Source organism: Boleophthalmus pectinirostris, unplaced genomic scaffold (assembly GCF_026225935.1).
Source record: "Boleophthalmus pectinirostris isolate CB_2022bp ecotype Guang Dong unplaced genomic scaffold, ASM2622593v1 HiC_scaffold_15, whole genome shotgun sequence".
Classification (NCBI taxonomy): domain Eukaryota; kingdom Metazoa; phylum Chordata; class Actinopteri; order Gobiiformes; family Gobiidae; genus Boleophthalmus; species Boleophthalmus pectinirostris.
The window spans coordinates 12921376-12943939 of NW_026571070.1; the positions used below are offsets into that span (position 1 = coordinate 12921376).

General features: G+C 36.6%; 2 protein-coding genes across 2 annotated transcripts in view; both read left to right on the forward strand.

Annotated features, from left to right (window-relative positions):
- The window catches only part of sh3kbp1 (SH3-domain kinase binding protein 1), a 97879-nt gene extending 93165 nt beyond the window's left edge, over positions 1–4714 (forward strand). Inside the window, exon 19 of the mRNA XM_055150717.1 lies at positions 152–4714. Within this exon, the coding sequence (XP_055006692.1) occupies positions 152–190 (39 nt within the window). The 3' untranslated portion in view covers positions 191–4714. The remainder of the gene's footprint in view (positions 1–151) is intronic.
- Positions 4715–8835: 4121 nt separating this feature from the next.
- The window catches only part of map3k15 (mitogen-activated protein kinase kinase kinase 15), a 40437-nt gene continuing 26708 nt past the window's right edge, over positions 8836–22564 (forward strand). The window contains 14 exon segments of the mRNA XM_055151008.1: positions 8836–9169; positions 12461–12600; positions 13595–13618; positions 15661–15854; positions 16892–17060; positions 17670–17776; positions 18390–18560; positions 19265–19377; positions 19476–19635; positions 20608–20758; positions 20837–20944; positions 21025–21074; positions 22106–22201; positions 22311–22398. Of these exon segments, the coding sequence (XP_055006983.1) occupies positions 8869–9169; positions 12461–12600; positions 13595–13618; positions 15661–15854; positions 16892–17060; positions 17670–17776; positions 18390–18560; positions 19265–19377; positions 19476–19635; positions 20608–20758; positions 20837–20944; positions 21025–21074; positions 22106–22201; positions 22311–22398 (1872 nt within the window). The 5' untranslated portion in view covers positions 8836–8868.

A 22564-nucleotide genomic window follows, 5' to 3' on the forward strand; every position in this document is an offset into this window, starting at 1 on the left:
AAAAACGCAGAGACAAAATCCTCTATATCTATAGGATGATTGTACCCAACTACAACAAATAAATCCTGACTTGACCACCATTTTAAAGTTTATTCAAAGTTGACATTGCATACAGTGTATAAACCAAATAATTGTTGTTCATTTGTTTCAGATGGAGGTAGAGCACATAAAGAAGAGCCTGTTGAAATGAACCTAGATTTTCCTGTTTGTCACATCAGACACTCCTCGTCAGCCAAAATCAACTCCAGCCAAAATCTCAGTTTGTGCCAAATCTTCATTGACTCCTCCTCCTCTTCTTCCTCCTCCTCTTTCTTTGTCACACCTGCCCCAAAAACGCCTTATCCTGAGTTAAAATGCTTTGTTATGTTTACTGCTACTTACCATGAAAGCTGCCAATGCAATAGTCACACTGTCTCAATCGTTACGTGTATGCAGAGGTGGAAAATATTGGGAAAAATAGTATTAGGTAGTAAATTTAACACTACAGGATTAAAATAACATGAAACATAAGATCTGAATTACAGCTGAGTTTGTTAAATTATTCATCTAAATGTGAAATCATGTCTGTACACCGATGATTTTTGTGTCTAAATGTGACCTTTGGCGTAATCTGTAATAGATTTTTATAAGAAGATTTACAAAATGCAGAAGATTTTTAGAGAAGATTGACAAAATACACCAATAGATAATGTGTTTTTAAGTGGTTTAAACCATAGACTGTATCAAGGCATGGACTAAGGGTGTGTGATCAGGCAAATGAAGCTCACTGAGGCACCCCGAGTTCTGTTCTCATATTAGGAATAGGAATTTATTTATGGACAAAATAGCGAAATAAAAACACCAGGATCATGTAGAGCGTGTTAATACGAACATTTTAAGGCCAAAATGACAAGGCTCACTGCAGTAGTTACAGAGAGAGGGGTGACGATTTTTCATTGTAAAGTCAATTGGAGCCAGAGTCAATGGAGCCGGAAGCGCCCCCATGCTCACTTCCTATTTGGAACGCGGCAGCTATCAAATTTCCAACGAACTTTCCATTCATATGTACAGTTTATGGTTTAAACACATCGGGGCGACAGTGGTGTTTAAAAAAAATGAGAGTATCAGTTCTTGCTTGGACCAAGATCTGTTGTTGTGTCCTTAGGCAAGACACTTCACCCACCTTGATTTGAACGAGTAATGACTACAGTGTATAGGGCCTAATTTAAATGGGATAAATCGCCTTCCAAAATATGTCAGGGTAAACCGTTTAAAAAGAAGAAGGCTTGTAATTTATGTTTTAAAGCAAAATTGTCAAAATTCAAAAACAGTATCAAGCTTAAATATACTGTAAATAACTGTTTGTGATTTTTTACTTCCACCTCTGCATAGGCTGACTGCATTTCCAGAGTTACAGTCCACCACAGAGCAATCTCGCTGGTACCATGTTAAATAAACTTTTTTTTTCTTTATTTTAATAATGTGAGATGGACCACTGTAGCCACGGGCGGTTCCAATGAGCTGTTCTGTGACCACTCTGAGGCCTTTGACTCTTAATATCCACCATCTGTGAAAGAAAGAAAGTGTATTTACTGTAGAGAGGCTTTGTTTACAAAATGCAAAAGTGGTTGAAATTTAATATTATATTTGCATTATTATTTTTATATACATTGCAAACTAGACACAAACCATCTGTTCATCAGTGGTTAAGATTTTCTTGTTAAATCAGCAAGACGAAGAAGATGTCAATATTGTAACTATTTATTTCAGCTTTTACTTTTGTATTTATTGTGTAAACTTGCTTTTGTGTCTTACAAGGATTGGGTCTTAATGAGGTAGTAAAATATAAAAAATTCATAATCTATTTAATTTTTACAAGACCATTATTTGACTTGCGAATCATGCAATTCAGTCTTGGAAAATGATACTCACTAATTAACTGTATCACAATATTAAAGGTGCATTGTGTAACTTTTCTGATAGAGGGTCCATCTTCTGCTTCCTGTTTCTACTGATATGTCATTTCTCTGCCTGGAATGTTCCACAGTGTGACATTAAACAGCTCTACTTTACATTTATTCAATTACAGCTGGTTTTATAGCTCAAAAATACCATTCTAACTGTGAGCGGCATTGCTTTTCCACAGATCTGACCTGTAACTTGGTCTGGTTTGGTCTCCATGAAGATAGAAAGGTTTAATAGTTAAATAGTTAAAAGTTACAGAATGCACCTTTAAATATGTATTCATTTTACCTTTCGATTACATACTACTTCATATAAACGTTCATAGATTTCTTAAAATTTTTCTATATTTCGATGCAATTATCAGGTCCAATTTCGACCACTTTTGCCTTTAGTGTGAACAAAGCCTGAACAGAATCTGAAAATAGAGACCTTCTGGAAGCAAGGACTTTATTTTTAACTTCAGTTTTAGTTTTACAGTGTGTATGAAGCACCACTGACGCACTGAGCCAATGTTCCCATGGTACACTGCAGGATGGTGAGTTCAGACAGCAACAATACTCTGTTCTTATAATGTCTTAATAGTTTGTTTTAATTGTATTTAATTGGCAGTCAAATATTGGACTTGATATTAGAGTTATTTTAAGGTTTACAAAAAGCACACACACAGAAGGATTATCCACTAATCTGGGTGCTAATGTAACAGGGTAGAAAACATTTTAACATGAATTATGGCGAAAATAAGTTATGCTTTTAATGCAATGAAATATGTTGGTTTAAGTAATTTATATAGAGCTTTACTTTTGCCTTAATGATTTCAGAATAGGTTTTGTTACAGTTTTAGATGCATTTTCAAAATCTCTTTTATTAGTTTAGTCAGCACTAGATTATGCCCAGGCTATGCAAAAGCTCTTCTTTTAGTTTAGGGACCTTGTTCAGAATCATATTTAGCCATTTGTAACATAACATGGTAACATAGATACAGTGCTCATAATGTGATGAAGTAAAAGGTGCACTATGTAACTTTCCTGGTGAAGGGTCTGCCATCTGCTTGTCTCCATAGAGATGTTATTGCTTTGTCTGGAAAACGCCATTAAACATATTTATGCACTGCAAATTTCTCTGATCTGGCCAAGATTATAAAACTTAAATCAGGTTTTTCATATTGTTTTCAGATTTATTATCTACTTACGAGACCAGAGACTGTTTAAGTTTAGTCTAGAGGTAGTTTATGTTAAGATAACTTGTCAAGTAAAATTATCCTCCTGCATGGACAGATGATTTCACTACTTTTAAATAATTTTCTGATAGATTTAAGTGTTTATATCTTACATTTTGGCCAAGCTTTTTCGCAGTGTGTGTTGTAATACTAAAAATACCTTGAGAACATGCAATCTCTCCATTTTTCTGTGCAGATGGGTAAGTGTAATGCCATACTATGGAACATTCCAGGCAAAGCAATAACATACAAGCAGGACTGTATACCTGAAAATACATAGTGCTCCTTTAAGTCTATAGTGAAAAAATACTGGCCCACTTCACTGAAGCTGCATTGTTCGTGTCTGCTTTTTCTAATTGGCAGTTGAGAGAGCTAACTACTATTGGGAATACATGAATGAACTTATTGATACATGCAGCAGGGTTCCTACGGTCATGGAAATCCTGGAAAAGTCATGGTATTTTGTAAATTCAATGAAAGTTATGGAAAAGTCATGGAATTTTAGCATCTCTTTCACGCAACTACAGCGTTCTGTTAAGTTGTCATTAGACTATTATGATTATTTCTGAACGACTGCGCCTTTTGTTTAAAAGAGACGACAAGAAATGCACTGACAGTATTTTAAAATATAATACCCAACCATAAGGTGAGTGAAAAGGGTTAACATTTCACATTTAGCCCTAACAGTATGATCAATTCTAAATGTAGGTGCTGTAAAGTCATGGAAAATTCACTTTAGGTCATGAAAAAGTCACTGAAAAGTTTTGAAATTTTGTCAGTGAAAAAGAGTGGGAACCCTGTTGCAGTGACATCACTTTCTACATGTATGTGTATGGCCAAATGTTCAACTGTTCCCATAGTATAGGGTAGCATAGATTTAGAAAATAAACAGAAGTGAAGAGAAACTAATAAACAAACCCAATTCTTACATTGTTTACATGATACAAACTTTCTCGCGTGATCTTGCATTCACATATTTTCAAACACCATCACTTTCTCTCTCTTCCAGTTCAGCACAGTTGATATTTGACTGCAAATTAAATCCCTACTTGAACACGTCTTATCAGCTCACTCGCGTCGTTTCATTGCCTTTATATTATTTGCATTTTTGCACCTCATATCCTGTCCCAAGATTGAACTGATGTCTTTGTCAACATAACTCTTTTTTGAACGTTGAACTTTACAACAATATTTCGCACAGGGTTTTAAAGGAATGTAGTCAGCAGAAGTTCCTGATATTTGAGTGTTTTATATCTGTGTATGCATGCATGTACTGAAGAGTGTATGGCTTCCTTTAATGTGCACACACGATCTATGGCAACTGTCACTGTGGCCTTCCTGTTTCCAATGATTTTAATTTCAAATTATTTTAATTTTGTGGTTTTGTTTTTTTATTTTCTTTTATATGACAACACAACACGAAAATAGTGCTACAAATGAGCTGCAAGATGACTTTTCTTCTTTCTTGAGTTGGTCCTTTCTCTCCAGGATAGTGAAATATATAAATAAATATATACTTTTATATTTCAGTGTAATAAAGATGCTATTATGTAACAGTATGCGTGGGTCTGTAATTTGTTAAAGAGTTGTTAGCGTAAACGTTTTCTGGATTAAAGGTGCATTATGTAAATTTTCTGATGAACAGTACGAGACCTGCTTGTTTACATAGAGTTTACATTACCTTGCCTGGATTATATCACATTAAACTAGCCTTTATGTTTCTTTTCATTGCTCAAACATGAATAAAACTTGAATTATTTCCATGAGTGGGCACGCCTCTCCATAGATCTGACCCATCTATCATTTGCTTGCTCCATGGAGATATGTTACACATTCCAGGCAAACCAATAAACATCTCCCTATGAGAAGTTTACTGAAAATTTACAACATGCACTTTTAATTAACAGGGTAGTGAAGATCTAAAGATGTAGACTTCATTTGGGCCTGTTCAAGTCCGGGTTTAGTTCTGTGTTTTTGTTCCAGTTTGGGTGCCATGCATGATGCCTTTTGCGTGACTGTCCATACCAGAAGTGAAAGTTATGACTGCTGTAGTGTCAACAAACCAGCAGGATATTGCACAATAAATAAATCACAAATCACTGCACAGTCAGCCTTTACTGCCTGGGAACATGTGCAAGTCATCATGTATCTGCATCATCTGTTTGCCTTCATGGAAAAGTTTAATGGCACACTGTGGAACTTTCTAGGGAAAGCAGTGTAGGGATGCACTGATCCAGGTTTTGTAGTTCTGATACCGTGTGTAGAATTCCTCAGTCGTCCAGGTAGAATCCATGGCAAAAGAAAAATTCAATTTGTCAACTGGACAAACGTTTCTTTAGGTCGAAAACGAAGCTCATCTAAGCTGCTTCTTCAGTTCTGAAAACAGATGCAGCTTGGATGAGCTGCAAATGTTGAATTGGATTTCACCTTTGCCACACTTCTGATATATCAAAACTGAGACTGAAACTATAATTTATTTCATGGAAAAGGAGAAATTGAAACGAGCATGCTGCAAACTCTCCACAAGAAAAGTTATATAGTGCACTTTTAAGATAATAAACTGCAACTGTAACCTATGTTTTTATGAGACACATCATGCCGTTCCTCACTGGTTTTCTCATGGGTTATATGATTTGCCGTCATTTAATCGCTTGTTGATGTGGATGGCCTTATTTACAAAGTGGGCGAGTAACACGGATATCTTTTACATAACTTATTTAGCAGGTGTAAATGGACTGGTCAGCTGTAAACTGTTTCCAATTGGCTGGGACAGTTTTTCACAAGATCACATGTCCAGTACCACTTAAGCACCAGTTAAAATAGATAGGAATTATGCTATTAAAGTACTTTAGCCTATAGGCCTATGGAAAAGGTGTATAGTGTTATATTTATTTTTGTCTTAATGGTGCACTGTGTAACTTTTTGGTAGAGGGTTTACCACTTGCTAGTTAATGTTTTTTCTCCAGAATGTTCAACAGATCTCCGTGGAGACAAGCAGGCCAAATCACAATGCCAAGTTACTGGTTAGATCTGTGGAGAAGTGGGCCTATTCACTGTAATAATGCATGTTTTTACTGTAGTTTTGAGAAATAAAAAACTCATGCTGTGGAACATCTCAGGCAAAGGAAGGAACAATATCTCATGAAGACAAGCTGATGGCAGACCCTCCTTCAGAAAAGTTGCACAGTGCACCTTTAAACACTGCAAAAAACTAAAATCTAGTCAAGTTAAGATGACTTGAATTAAGACGTTTTATTATGATTTGAGTATATTTCAGTTTACAGGTAAAATTATCTGCCAATGGAACAAGACTTTTTGTACTTAAAATATGAAAATACATCTTTAGATCTTTGCAACACAAGAAATAAAATGTAATGTTGCTTGAATTAAGAAAAACACACTTATTCCAGTGGTGTGATTTTTCTTGTCAAGCTGAATCTACTCAAATAAAGTTAAATGTTCTTAATTTGAGTCATTTTACCTTACCTAGGTATTGCTTTTTGCAGTGAAGTGATTGAACGATTGTTTGTGTGATCGAATAGGAAGTTCCGAAAACCCAGTGGGGAGCGTGTGTCCAGTTTATTGATGCCAGAAGGACATGCTGTTTTATATTTAGACAGAGTCACTGTGGATAGATAACGTTTCAGAGGGGAGCGTGCCCACCGCCCAGAACACTGAGCTCCAGCAGCAGTCCAGACACCAGCCAGTAGCACATATCTGAGGATTTAGACCATGCAATAATACCAAAACTGTTAGCATATGTTAATTAATGAGAGCTTGTGTTTGGACCCATAAAGGTGCACGGTGTAACTTTTCTAGTAGAGGCCTCGTATCCATGGAGGTGTTAATGATCTACAATACAGCATTAAACGTATCTAACTCCATAGAAACAAGCTGATGCCACCAGATCATGTTGGAGGTGGTGACTTCGCTCTCTAAGAAGAATGTGATGTATTTAGTAATTTGAACACATCTAATTGAATAAATGCATGATAGATTTGTTTCATGTCACACTGTGTAACATTTCGCAGCAAAGCAATTACATCTCCATGGATACAACAAGCAATAAGCAGACCCCACACTCCAAGGTTGCACAGTGCACCTTTAAAATCAGTTTTGAGTTAGGACCAAAATAAAGAAATGCTATAAAGGCAGTAGCTCTAGGGGAATCAGAGCACCTTCTAACTCCAATTTATTTAGGCCTAACCTTAATAAATTAGAGTTACAAAGTGCTCTGATTCCCCTAGAGAATCCTTCATCATTCAGAGTTTATATTTAGCCCATTTAAAAGTGCATTGTGTAACTTCTTTGGTGGAGGGTCCTTCAAATGCTTTTCTCCATGGAGATGTTAATGTTTTGTCTGGCAAGTTTCGCAATATGGTATTAAACCTTCCTATTTTTAATTAAGGAGACCAAACCAGACGAAGTTACAGGTCAGGTCTGTGGAGCGGCAACCCACGCTCAGAGTCAGAATGTTTGTTTTTCTAGGTATTTTTGAGCTATAAACCCCCCATGTAATTTAATAAATGCAAGGTAGACCCGTTTAATGCTATGCTGTGGAACATTCAAAGCAGAGCAATGACTTATCAATAAAAACAAGCAGGTGACGAACCCCCAACCTAAAAGTTACATAGTGCACTTTTAATATCCTATTTGGTCCAAAAATCACCCTCAAATCTATATTTAAAAAAAAAACAAAAAAACATCTGGCCTATTTAATTACACTACGCCTTTCGTTGTTTGCTGCTAAGAATTATGGGTAATTTAGCCTAATCAACTTAAACGCAGAAGGAAGCTACAAAATCCTTTTTAACTTCCCAGAAAATCACATTAAACTGTTCACTTTATGTTATAATGTCATTTTGAGACCATATATCATGTAATGTTTGCTAAAACTATTTAACAACTATAAATTATGGCTCTTGTCGTCGCTAAACATTAACAACTAGCTTTTAGTTAGCTATTAGTTAGCGCAGGTGAAACTGGTTGTTGCCATGGTAACGTCCCATCTGTGGACACTGAACTTTTTAACCTTTAACGTGTTTACATTTTAGTTTTTTGTTAAAATTAGGGTGACCAGAATAAAAAAAAAAATAATAATAATAAAATTGGGATATTCCTGGATTTTTTTTTTTTTTTTTTTTTTTTTTTTTTTTGCGGTAGTGCATAATTCGGCCCATTCATGACACGTGAGCCAGTATACATTTGACATTTTCTTCGTGTTTTGGTCGTTTATAAGCAACTTTTTTTTGTATTTTAATTAAACAAATGACAGTTTATGCCTCTTTTTACTGTTGGTAGGTATCAAATTGGTCAAAAATACGGACACCCGGGACATTTCTTGGGACAAATCAATGGTTTTGGGAACAAATCAATGGTAAATAGGGACGTCTGGTCACTCTACAATAAAAATTTAATTAATGGCTAACAATATTATGTCATAATGAAACTACAAAAAAGTGTGATGGATTGCTTAAAAAAATAAAAAAAATAATAAAAAATCAATATCTCGTAACCCATCTGGTCGGATCCAGTCTGGCAGCAGTGCGCTTTTTTGGTGCGAGATAATTGGCACATGATGTGGGTTAATGACGCGGAAATGCTGTCGGACAAACCCAGTCCTCTCCTCTCCTCCGCGTCCCAACTTCAGAATAAAGCAATAGGCGGGAGCGAGAGGAGCAGACCGGCCGTGCGAGCTTGCAACGAGCATGGATCCCGTGCAGAACTCGCAGGTATCGGACATGACAGGGGAGCACAACGCGGGACCATGCGCCGTGGACCGGGCCGACGTGTCCAGCCCGTGTCCCGCGATGGCCAAGCAGCGGTCCTTACGCGTGGTTTACGTCCTCAACGATGGGATGAAGTCGGCGATGGCGATCAGTCCCGAGTCCGGAGCGCTGCAGTGTCTCCAGCGGGCGTGCGACGCGGAGAGTGCCCTGCTCACCACGGTCGCGTTTGGGAGACTGGATTTTGGAGAGACGTCAGTGCTTGATAGTTTCTACGACGCAGGTTTGTGTGAAAACAGTACAGTAGTTCAGTATGCACATGCTCTAGAGTCAAAAAATATCACTTTCGCTTTGAAGTCTATGGAGAAATCAGTAAATCAGTCAAGTTTGGCCAATATTAGGGGAAACGTATAGCTGAGAAGTTGTCCAAAATAGTCTAGCCTACGTCCTTGTCACCATGGAGCAGGGGAACTAACTAAAAAAACAAACTTGGCATTCACAATATGACTTCTTGCAATAGACTGGAGGCGTTGTTAAAGTTATGCATGGATGACACGTGCACATCTACTGTATATGTCTCCATTATAAGCCTACTGGTTACTCAAAATCACTTGAGCATGCATGGGTAAAATGTAGTGATCAAAGTTAACCCAGATCTTTAGTAAATCCACCAAATCACTAAAGAAATGATCAATCTTCCCCATATTTCTTCATTTGCTTGTTTGCTGCAATCTTGTGTTTTTTTTTTTTCTAGCTTCATCTGTTTCACAAAAGTAATTGCAAAGAAACAGCAAGCCCCAACTACGACTTTAATTCTGTGCAATGATAGTTTACATTCTTGGGTTGGAATCTGCCCAATGTATGGACTGTTATCTCAGACTAATCTGCATTCCTGTGTCATGACTCCTGTTTTATAGTCCACAGGGACATGATGCAGAAGTAGGGAAGAGGTGAAGTGCATGTTGAATAGGTAACTATATAAAAACCACGCTTAAGATCTTAGAAACCAAAGTACAAAGAGGTTAATTTGGTTCACGCATACAGAGGAGGGTAATAAGAGTATTTGTAGTAGTAGTCTTATCGCTGCCAAAAGGATTAAAAATTTGATTATTTTCTATACCGAAACTAGTATTGAAACTAGACACTCTTCTGAGCAGTTATCAATACTAAAAAGTCACATTCACAGGACAAAAATGAGCCTTTCCTGAATATCTTTACAATAATCTTGAGCTGTATCAGAAGTATAAGATGACATATACTAGTATGGACCACTATTGAACCTACCTGGACCACTGATGGTTTTCAAAGATGTAAGACCGCTTGGTAATATAAAAAAGTACTATGATTTAATGTTGAAAACCACATTCTATTGACTAAATAGAAATATATAAATATACATTTTTTTATTATCATTGTGGTATCAGTATCAAGTATCAAGCCTATTCTTTAGTATCAAAATCAAGTTTGTTTTTAGTTGTAGTATCGTGTCAACACTAGTAGCATACCAAAATGTGCTTTTCAGACACCAGACTGTTATGTAATGTAAAACTAGAGACAAAACATACTTGACCAATATCCAGTGTTTCCCAGAAGGAGCATTCACTGAAATAATTTTCCCTACCAAACATTTCTTCTCCCTCATGCTCATTATTGGTTAAACATGGCACGACATCAAAAATAATCCTTTAAATTTACATTACTGGTTACAGTAAACAGACATAAATCATGATAATAACATCCCCTGAATAAAACTAAATATAGGCTACCCTGTGGTGACCTATTTTCTAGGAACAGAATCCTCGTCTTCATTATCCGCAGGTTAACATGACCCTACATGCTCCTGCTGCATTAGTGATCACTTCATCTGTCGTTTAATAATCAGGACGACACCTCCTCTCCTCTTGGAAAACATGAAACAAGAGACCGCATTGTGAGCTTGTGATTACCTGCTAAGCTCTCTCTCTCTCAACATCACCTTTAAACAATGAGACTTAGATTCAGTTAGCAGTTTTATAATTTTTGTAGTACAGTTTCAAAAGCCTGTTCTCAAGCATGTGTTGTTGATAATGGTTTAACAATAACTCAAAACCTGAAGAACCTGTTGCTGTTTACCTGTGTGACAGTGGACATTGTATTAACACAAGCATACACATGTAGACTGCACATAAAGTCTGATGATGTTTTAGTAGAGCTTTACACTTGAGATTTCATCCAATTTAATCAATCAACTTTATGAATTACTATCGCTTTTGCTGCATGGAATAAAGGTGATGTGCACGTATAATATAGTATAGAGGTATGTATGTACATTTTATACTCTTTAACTGCTTATTATTTAACATCATGGCCATTTTAATTGTGATTATTTGAAAATGTTTAAGCGTAAAGTTATGTGAGGAAATTTGAAGCATCTGACATATCCTTCAGCATTGCTAAGACAAGCTGGGCTTCTCGGTGCAGCGCCCTGAGACTTTCAGATCTTGAGTTAGGGTTGGTCAGGACTAGCCTGATTCATCAGCTGGTTTCACTTCGTGGAAACTATCTGACCTCAGTGTTCATTCACATTCGTTCACTCGAGAGTAGGCGGGTACTTTTTTTATTTAACCAGTCGCTGCTATTTGGTCGTGATGTATGTAAAGGGCAATAACAACTTTCTCCTTGATAAAATTCACCAAACATTCTTCTCTTGCTTTAAATCCTCGATCTCGAGAATCGTTGCCAACACAGAATGTATGGGCTCTTCGCTGATTGGCTGGTGCCTGGACTTGCCAGGGAAACCGTCTAGTGTATTCCGATTCCTGACCTAGTTGTTGGGGAGAAATGAAATTGAGCGGAGGCACTAGGTGGCACCTGGCTGGCTAGGTCAGAATTACTTCAGAAGATTTTACCTATTGTACATGTTTTGGGTTGATGGGGTAAATTTGAATGCGAGTGTGAGAGAGGAAATCTGCTCAGACACGAGGAGGGATACAGAACTATGCAAGCTCCTTCACTTCAATCTAACCAGATCCAGGACCTTCTACGCACTTTTCTAATCGATCTTTCTGATGCCCTAATCAGTAGCCATGTTTGAACATTAGAACAACTTCTTCTTGCACATTTACACAGCCACTTTGTCACTGTGCCATCGTGCAGATATACAGTAAAGTTCAGTTTGTTCCGTTTACCTTTCGTATTAAAGGTGCATTGTGTAACTTTTCTGGTAGAGGGTCCATCAAATACTTTTCTCCATGCAGGTGTTATTGCTTGGTCTGGAATGTTTCACAGTATGGTATTGAACATTTTCATCTTCATGGAGACCAAACCAGACCAAGTTACAGGCCAGATCTGTGGAGAGGCAACCCTGCTCACAGTCAGACTGCCTGTTTTTCTAGGTATTATTGTGCTATAAAACCATCTATAATAGAAAAAATGTAAGGTAGAACAATGACATCTCCATAGAAACAAGGAGGTGACGGACCCTCCACCAGAAAAGTTACACAATGCACCTTTAAAATGCCAAAAATACTGTGTCATCACTCACTGTTCTGACTTTTGGCCCCTGCTTCTGTTTTCTCTCCTGCTTCCTTTTCAGACATAGCGGTGGTGGACATGAGTGACGTGTTTCGGCAGCCCTCCCTGTTCTATCACCTGGGAGTGAGGGAAAGCTTCGACATGGCCAATAATGTCATTTTATACCACGACACAGACCCCGATACTGCACAGTCTCTAAAGGTACACAACCATCACCTTCATCTTTTCTTTTTGTTGCTTTGTACCATGTTATAACATTGCTCCTTCATCAAAAACATGCCTGATGTGCTATTAAAGGTCATTCATGCTTGTTTGAGTAATTTAATGATCTCTCCTGGGCACAGTTAAATCCTCACGGTTAACTGTGCGAGACCATTAAAGCAGACTTATTATGCAAAATCGACTTCAGATTTACACTGTTGAAGTTTCCTTTGGAGTAATTTGTGCATGTTTGAGCAATCTAAGTCACTTATTTTCAAGACGCCATTGCTCTGTACTTACTTCATTATCCAATTTTATTTTTTTAATCAGTGATACAGCAGCGTCGCATAGTCATGTTGGTACAAATAGAAAAAAAAAATCTGCAGCTCACTACCTTGATCTACTGAAGATGTTTACAGCGACATCATCTCTCATTGGGCACCGCAGTTTTTCTAACGTGGAAGTCAACTGACCTGTTTCTTTTATTAAGTCGTTTTAGACAAATACTACAATTGAAAATGTAGCCTGCTCATGCGCAATATGTCTTCTTTAATAAGTACTGTTTTACTTTTACTTGGCTCCATCTAAAACATCAGGCTTATAGGTGTTATAGGTGTAGCAGTAACCAAAATATTGCGATATCGTGAGCCACCACCACCACAATATATTGAAAAACAAGTTTGTTTGCTTAAATTCATAGTTATGGTGCAGCAATAGCTAAAAAAAACCACAGGGAACTACATTGACCATGATCCTTTGCTCCATTTTGATGCAAACTACATGAAGAAATAGCTGTTCTAAGCACGTTTAAATCTTCTTGTCAAGGCATTTTAAGAGGAAAAAGTAGCATATTATTTTGCATATAAATACCGTACCGTGAGATGTATATTGTGAAAATATCGTAACGTGAGATTTGAATATCATTGACATCTCTACAGGCAATAATCTTCCTGTAGTAATTTCATGTACGGTATGTTGTTGTCTTGTCTTGCAGGACATGGTGGCTCAGAAGAACACAGTAAGTTCCCATGTAAACATGTGTAGTGATTTACTGCTTGTCTCTATTCGTAGCCCTGATCCGTGACACTGCCAGTTGTCCAGTCACCCACTAGACATGCACATGCTTTCTTTTAGAAGCAACAAAACAAACACGTGAACGCTGTGCTATACTTAGCCTCACGGTCCCACCTATCTCCAGTCATCTGATCTTTCATTACTGTGTCTGTTTGGGTTGGCGGGCTAGGCCTCTCGCTTTGTACCTCTAGGTTTTCCTTGGGTTCAGTTACCTCCTGAATACAGAGGCTCTGGATTGAGAAATAAAGTAGGTACCACCACAACAGCACCCCATAGCATGTAATGATATACTAATAATGATGGAGTAAATAGTACATGAGTGACTAATGAACAATATCGTGTCATCAAAAGTTTCACAATAATATCATGGGTCGGTCACAATATATAAAATTACAAGTCTCTTTGCTCAAATTCATTGTTATGATGCAGCAGCAGCTAATAAAACAGACTGAACTACATTGACCATGATCCTTTGCTGTTTTAATGAAGACAGCATGAAGAAAACACTGTTATTAAGTACTTTTGATAGAACTATTATGACAGAACTAAAGGCTTGTCAAGGCATTTTTTTGTATTTATGTATTTATTTTGGGCAATTTTATTTTGCCCAAAAAGGAGTGGGAAGAAGAAACTTATTTAATCCTACCCCCACTCTTCTAATCTAACACAATGAGCTATCTTTTGCATTTTTTTAGACATTTTGCATTTTAAAAGGAAAAAGTAGCATATTCACAATTTCGTTAGCCTCCATGAAATATTGCAATAAAAATCATACTGTGAGATGCATATTGTGAAAATATCGTACTGAGAGATTTGCATATCGTTACATCCCTAATAGCAACTGAATAAATGTATCGAAAATGTATATTCTGAATACAGTTACTTTTTCATTTGGCGGTATTCAGAATACAGTTACTTTACTCAAATCAAAGGAATACTAGTACTTGACTGTACTTTATCTGCAGTTTTAGCTTGAACTGCACGGTATTTGTTAGGAAAAAATGTGCACATGTGTGATTTTTCATTTCTAATAAACATAAATTAAATGCATAACAACAAAATTAAAGCTGTTTGTAATTGTAAATTGTATTTTTTAGACTATAATATAACTCGATGTTAAAGTAGTCACAGTATTCTGATTACAGTACTCTGATTGGTGGGAATATCAGAATATGTTAATGCAATTATTCAGTATTCTGTATCTAAGCTTATTTTCAAAGTATTCTTTCCATCACTGCTAATGAATCACTTAATGGAAAATGTGTGTGCATAACAAACCCCCTGACGATACACAGCTTATAAAGACAAACACGGATATAATGAGAAGTACACGTACAGTAGTATTAAAGGCGTTCCACCTGATTTTTGCTGTCCTAAAACGTGAAAAACTGAACAATTTAATTTTCAACAGTTTGCAGTGGTCCAAAGTTATTCCTCACTTACTTTACGCATTCCACACATCCTAATTATTCACCACAATATGTCTCTAAGTGCTTTTCACAGCTTTCAGAAACCTGTGTGGACTTGCTGTGGCAGTAAAACTAACAAAAACTAGCATGCCAATGTGTACTTCCTGCTTATTGGACAGTAAAAGGCTTTATAATAAGATACAGACCAGCATGCAGCAGACTTATTTTGATCTCTAGAGCTGTTTATACAAGTTATCTGTATTAGTTGTCATTTCAAGCCAGATATACCAAAAGTACACTGAAGTACTTCATCTACATTACTATTGTGAGTTTGAAATTGGGCTCTTAATGATACGCTAATCTTATCTTGGCTTTTATATCCCTAATGACAGTAGATAAGTTTGTGTGACGTATGATAGCTTTCAAAATAATCCTTTGCTCCCTTCTCCTCTCTCCTTCGATGCATTTGGTCTGATATGTGCTGTTTAAATTACCGCTGACATTAGATTTCTGCTTTGTTTACATCCTGTTTGAAGTTCCCATGCCCTGCTCTAACTCCTGCCTCTGCCCCCTATAGGCCTCCAGCGGTAACTACTACTTCATCCCGTACATAGTGACCCCGAACCACGAGTACATGTGCTGTGAGAGCGACGCACAACGCAGGGCAAGTGAATACATGCAGCCCAACTGGGACAACCTGCTGGGGCCCCTGTGTGACCCCCTCATCGACCGCTTCACCAGTCTGCTCAAGGATATACACGTTACTTCATGGTGAGGAACTAAACCAAAAATCACATGTGCTGTAGTGAAATATGTACAATTTTGATCTGAGAAGTGATCCTGCTGAGTTAGAATACAAGAAGAATGTTTTTTTAAGGTTCTATATTACACAAAATTGAGTCTTGTGAGCTTTTAGCCACATGAGAATGTTGCTTCCTTCTCAAAAACATACCTGGAGATTTGTTTTGTTTCATTCACACACGTTTGAGTAATCCTTTATTATTAGACTGTCTACAGCTTCAAAGCTTAAAATGCTCTGCTCCACCGTGTGATGTTGTGAAGTGGTAGTTTTCATTTTAACAGCTATTTTTTTTTGCCTTTTGTCCAGTCGAGATTGGCAATTCAAGGCCTAAAATTTTCCAAATGATCTTAGTGAAGGTGTGTGGAGTTAAAAAATGTAGTCAAGCACTTCCTGTATTACCATATGACATCACAAGGTGAAACAATAGAGAAGAAATCAGCCTAAATATGCAGGATTTGTGTGTTAAAAATGTGTGAATAAAACAAAACACAGCTCTGGGTAAGCTTTAATGAGAAAACAACATTATAACAGAAAAAAGAAAAGAAAAAAGCATAGTATGGGCCCTTTAAATTAGTTTAATGCCACTCTGTGAAACATTCCATTCAAAGCAACAATATTTCGATCGAAACAAGCAGTGCTGGCATAACCTCCACAAGTTTATATGTACTGCACCTTTAAAATCATGGCTTTCAGTAACATTACTTTTTCCTGTCATGAAAGCAAATTTAAGGATTTTTTTTACTATTAGAAAGGCATTTAATTCTTTTTAATTCTTGCTTAGATTGTTAACACCTGAAAAACTGTAGATAGCAAGTAGAATAGCCCACCAACCCAAAATATTTATTACATTTTTTTCCGAAAATGTATTTTATTGTATAATGATGTGTTTAATAGCATTTAGCAAGTCGATGTCTTACTAACAGAAATGCAAGCTACATATCATAATTGTCCATAGAAGCTGTTAGTAGTGATCCTTTTTCATTCATGTTTATACTTTACACCACAGTGCTTCCTTCAAAGACACTCTGCTGAACGACATCCGAAAGGCGAGAGAGAAGTACCAGGGCGAGGAGCTGGCCAAAGAACTGTCCCGAATCAAACTGAGAATCGACAACACTGAGGTCCTCACACAGGACATCGTCATGAACCTGCTCTTCTCCTACAGAGACATACAGGTGACAATACACACACATACACACATCCATACACACATAGAGTAAAGCAAAAATCTAATTCTATCAACTGGACAAAAGTGTTAGTTTCAGAGTAGTTTCAGTGTAGTTAGCTCCTCCCTTCTGACCAGAACTGAAGAAGCAGCATGGATGAGTTGTGAAACCATATCTCTTTTGCTATTGATCTTACCTGGACGACTGAATGATTTCACAAACATACACACATAGATGTACATGTTAGATTTCCATGCTTCTGGAAACATAACATTGACTTACATTAATTTTCTCTTGACTGATCCAAACTTAAACCATAATTACCTAACCTTATTTATTATATACCTATTATTATTACAGACATGCAGCCTAAACAGGAATAGAAACAGAAGCCCATGTGTCAGCTTTTATATTATTGATCTGATAATAAAAGATTTATAATGTGGGAACTGCACTTTTGCCCTTGTAAGGGAGTCAGGGAGTGTGTACAGATTTCACAGATTTTATCCTCTATTATGTCATAAATATTTGCCCATCCACACTGTGATTTACTACTATTAATAATGTAACAAAAACAAGACTATTATCTATTTCAATACTGTATATTTGTGTTCTCAGGACTATGATGCCATGGTGAAGCTTGTTCAGACTCTGGAGATGTTGCCAACTTGTGATTTAGCAACGCAGCCAATGATTCAGTTCCACTATGCATTTGCACTAAACAGGTATCTACTGTTTGACTCTGACTGTTATAATCAAAAGATAAAGGTAGATTTATTTTTGCAAAATAGTGTTAGTAAGCGGTTTGATCCCAATCCTAGGCCTAGGACAGAGGCAATACAAACTGAAAATTGTGATTAAAGGGCTTATGTGTGTGTGTTTTTTTTAAATCTATGTTTTAATGTTGTTTCCTCTTCAAAAACATATCTTAAGTTGTGTTTTGTTTCATTCACACATGTTTAACACACACATCCTACATATTTAAACTGAGTTCTTCTCTCAAACAGAAAACACTCTGTTCCACCTTGTAATGTCATCTGGCTATACAGGAAGTGCTCCACTGTGTTTTTAAACTCTGTACATCTTCATTAGAGCCATTCGAATTATTTCAGCCCTGGAATTGCCAATCTTTACTCAACTAAAGGTAAAAGAGCTTTGGAGTTGTAGACAGACTTATAATAAAGGGTTGCTCCAACATGTGTGAATGGAACAAAACACAACTTCAGATTTGTTTTTGAGGACTTTCTAACATGGTTTAAATATCATAAGAGTCAGTTTTGTTTAATATGGAACTGTCTTTAAGATGTTGGTCAAATTATCCTGTTATTTCTGTTGAAGGAGGAACAGCCCGGGGGACAGGGAGCAGGCTCTCAGGGTGATGCTTCAGGTGCTTCAGTCGTGTGAACATCCAGCCCCGGACATGTTCTGTCTCTGTGGGAGAATCTACAAAGATATTTTCCTCGACTCGGACTGTAAAGACACGAAGAACAGGGACAACGCCATACAGTGGTGGGTACTGCTCCTGTATGTCCATGGGGTCCAACTTCCTGTTGCAGGCAAGACTTTTTCTCCATTCAAATGACACGTTTAGTTTTAAATTATTAATTGCTATTATGATGTTCTTATTTTTCATAATTTGGAAACTCAATAGCAATATTTGTTACATTCTAATATCAGTCTCATCAAGCAGTTTTATATTATATAGAATAGTAAGTTGCTAGTATACAAAAATACATTGTTTTTTTTTTTTGCAGAAGTGTGGTAAAAGTAAAGTAATTTTAATTCTTCTTAGCTAAATTCCACCCTACATTAATTATTGTTTTGTTTATTGATTCCATGAGACATTTTTACCATAAATTTATGCATTCGGCTTGATTTTTAGAAAAAAATTAAATCTGGTGAGCTCAATATGGCAAGGTAACGCAAGACAAGTTTATTTGTATAACACAATTTGTACACAAAGTAATTCAAAGTGCTTTACAGAATAAGAAATAAATTTAAATCACAATACAAATAAATCAAAACATAAATAATCATCATAAAATTAAAAAGAGAAAAGAGAGAAAGTGCAGAGAGAGTGCGTAGTGAAAACCTTTGAACACAATAACACAATATTACAATAACTGAACGGTGATATTCATATTAATTCAAACTATGTTAAATATTTCCTTTTTGTTTACCTATTTTGTGTATGTTTGTTACTCTATTTGCAGGTACAGGAAAGGTTTTGAGCTGCAGCCAACTCTGTATTCTGGGATCAATCTGACGGTGTTACTTATTGTTGCTGGACATCAATTTGAAAACTCCATGGAACTGAGGAAAATTGGTGAGTTTTGTCTCAAGAAATCGCTGTTAAGACAGATACAGTTCTGTTAGATATGGATTACTATACTATACAGATGTACTCTTTGAATTCTGTCATAGGTGTAAGGTTGAACAGTCTGCTCGGGCGTAAAGGCTCTTTGGAGAAAATGAATAATTACTGGGACGTTGGTCAGTTTTTCACAGTTAGCATGCTTGCTCACGATGTTCCCAAAGCCACACAAGCTGCTGAGAAACTCTTTAAACTCAAGCCTCCCATTTGGTAAGAATATTTTATTTGATGTCATGTAAAGAATAGAAATTCATTGCAGTAACTTTGTCCAATTCACGTACAATAGATCACCCAATTTCCATTTTTATTGATATGTTGACTAGGGGTATAATGATATCAAAGTCTTACGATACAATATTGTCACGATATGAACTTCACGGTACGATATTTATTTCGATATCATGGAAAAGCTCACGATATGGTGGGGAGGCTCACGAATAGGGATGTAACAATATCCAAATCTCTCAGTACAATATTTTCACAATATACACCTCACGGTACGATATTTATTGCGATATTTTGTGGAGGCTAACAAAGCTGTTTATATGCTACTTTTTCCTCTTAAAATGCCTTGACAAGACTTAATCCAAAGAACTAAGACTTAAAAGTGCTTAGAACTGTTATTTCTTCATGCAGTCTGCACTGAAATGGAGCAAAGCCTCTGTCTTTTTTAGCTATTGCTGCACCATAACTCTTAATTTAAGCAAAGAGACTTGTAATTCGATATATTGTGATGGTCCATGATATTATTGTGAGAACTTTGACGATACGATATCACGATATCTCGATATCTCGATTATTGTTACATCCCTAATGCTGACTTTTTTTTTCCTCACTCACCTCTGTATAAAGTCTTTTCAAAAGTCACAATTAGCTTTCAAAATGTATAAAAAAAATAAATAACCTGCCACAATTCCTGTAGTTGAAATGGTTTGGTGTCTCCTGACTTCAAGCTACTTACTTGAAGCTTTTTTGACTTGGTATGGATAAAATATTATCTTAAAATACTGCAAACCTTATAGTTGAATAAGTCAGATTATAAGGATCATACTTAAAAAACACTGCTCAAAATGTCTAGACTAGTTGGATAAATAAAATAAAATGCATGCATACATAAATACATATCTATGCTTTTACTTGTGTTCATTTTTATCCATGTTTTTCTTTGCTTTTCTTGTTCAGGTATTTGAAATCTGTGGTACAAAACCTGCAGCTGATCCAACGATTCAAAAAACAGTCTATTGAACATTCCCCGTTGAGAGAGAGACTCAACTTCTGGATGGACATCATTGTAGAAGCCACTCAAGGCACGACCAACCGCCTCCGATTTCCAGTACGAATAGAATTACATATACACAAAACAATTTACATAATAATTATAATGTAAGTTTAACCGATATTTAACTTACAGGTATTAATACTGGAGCCCACCAAAGTTTACCAGCCTTCGTATGTTTCTATTAACAATGAAGCTGAGGAGAAGAATGTGTCTATATGGCATGTGTCTCCAGCCGAAACGGTCAGCAGTACATTTTAAATCATGCTATCAACGTTAGCTTTGTATGTTCATTTGACACGCTAAACATTGCATTATTTCAGAAGGGGATACATGAGTGGAACTTCACTGCACAGTCCATTAAAGGAATCAGGTAAGAGTCATTTGATTATTATTGTAATTAAACTTTGGAAATCAGGATTGCAATTATAGTGAAGCCTTCCTCAGTCCGTGTATCATTCGTTCATTTGTTTTTCACTATAAAACCAAAAATAAGAAAATTAAAAAACAACTGTTTTCTTATTATTTTTCTCCAAAACCAAGATGAAAAAATTGATAAGGATTCTTTTTTTTTTTTTTTTCATTTTTCGAGTTTGTGTTTAAATGAGTAAAGAAAAAAATTTTGTGACGTAAACTGTGATGCCGGACTGAACCAGGACTAAAACAGGACTGAACAGGTCTAAACCAGCTCTAAACCAGAATTGAACCAGGACTAAATCAGATCTGAGTCCTGGTCTCAGTCCTGGCCTCAGTCCCGGTCTGGTCCCAGTCTGGTCCCAGTTTCCTGATCACCCGACAGTTTACAACACTCCTGGTTCAGTCCTGTTTTAGTCCTGGTTCAGTTCTGGTGTAGTCCTGGTTTAGGACCGAGACTGGGACTGGACCAGGACCGGGACTGAGACGGGGATTGAGACCAGGACTGAGACTAGGACTGACACCGGTTTAGACCTGGTTTAGAGCTGGTTTAGTCCTGTTTCAGTCCTGGTTCAGTCTGGCATCGCAGTTTAACGGAACAGAAACGAGAAACAGCTGTTATCAATTTTTTCCATCATTCATTTAAACACAAAATCGAAAATTTAAAAAAATAATCGTTATCCGTTTTGTTTTGTTTTTCATTTTGGTTTTGGAGACAAATAATAAAGAAAAAAATGTTGTTTTTTTCATTTTATTATTTTTGGTTTTATATTGAAAAACGAATTAACGAATGATACACAGATTTTCCTCTCTTCCAGGTTCATTATTTAAGTATATAAGTATTTTGTTTCTTAAAATTGCAGCCTTTGCAATTAATCTTGCATCCCTAATTGCAATAGTTGTGTCTACATTCACACAAAACAGATATACTGGGAAAGTATCGTTATATTTTCATTTTAAGGTGAATTTTATTTTTGTATCCTTTTGTAGTATCAGTAAGTTCGATGAGCGCTGCTGCTTCCTGTACGTCCACGATAACTCCGATGACTTCCAGATCTACTACTCGACGGAGGAGCAGTGCGGTCGGTGAGGCCAGTCTCCTCTAGATGTGTCTGTGTAGGTGTCTGTGCTGGTGTTTTACAAAGATCTATAAAACTGTGTCTAATAATAAGATGTGCCTTGTGGTTACGGTCAGATTCTGCACTATGGTCAAAGAGATGATTTCTGATGGCACTGGCAACGCTGTCGAACTGGAGGGAGAACTGGATGGCGATACACTTGAAGTAAGAGCGCTAAAAAATTTTTAAATTATTGCCAAATTACATTTTTTCCTCTTTAAAGTTCCCAATAGAAACCAAATATATAATTTTTCTTATTTGACTATGTGGCCTAAAAGTAATTTTGGAAGTAAAGTTATTTCTAAAATGAATCTTAAAATGTTGCTTTTAT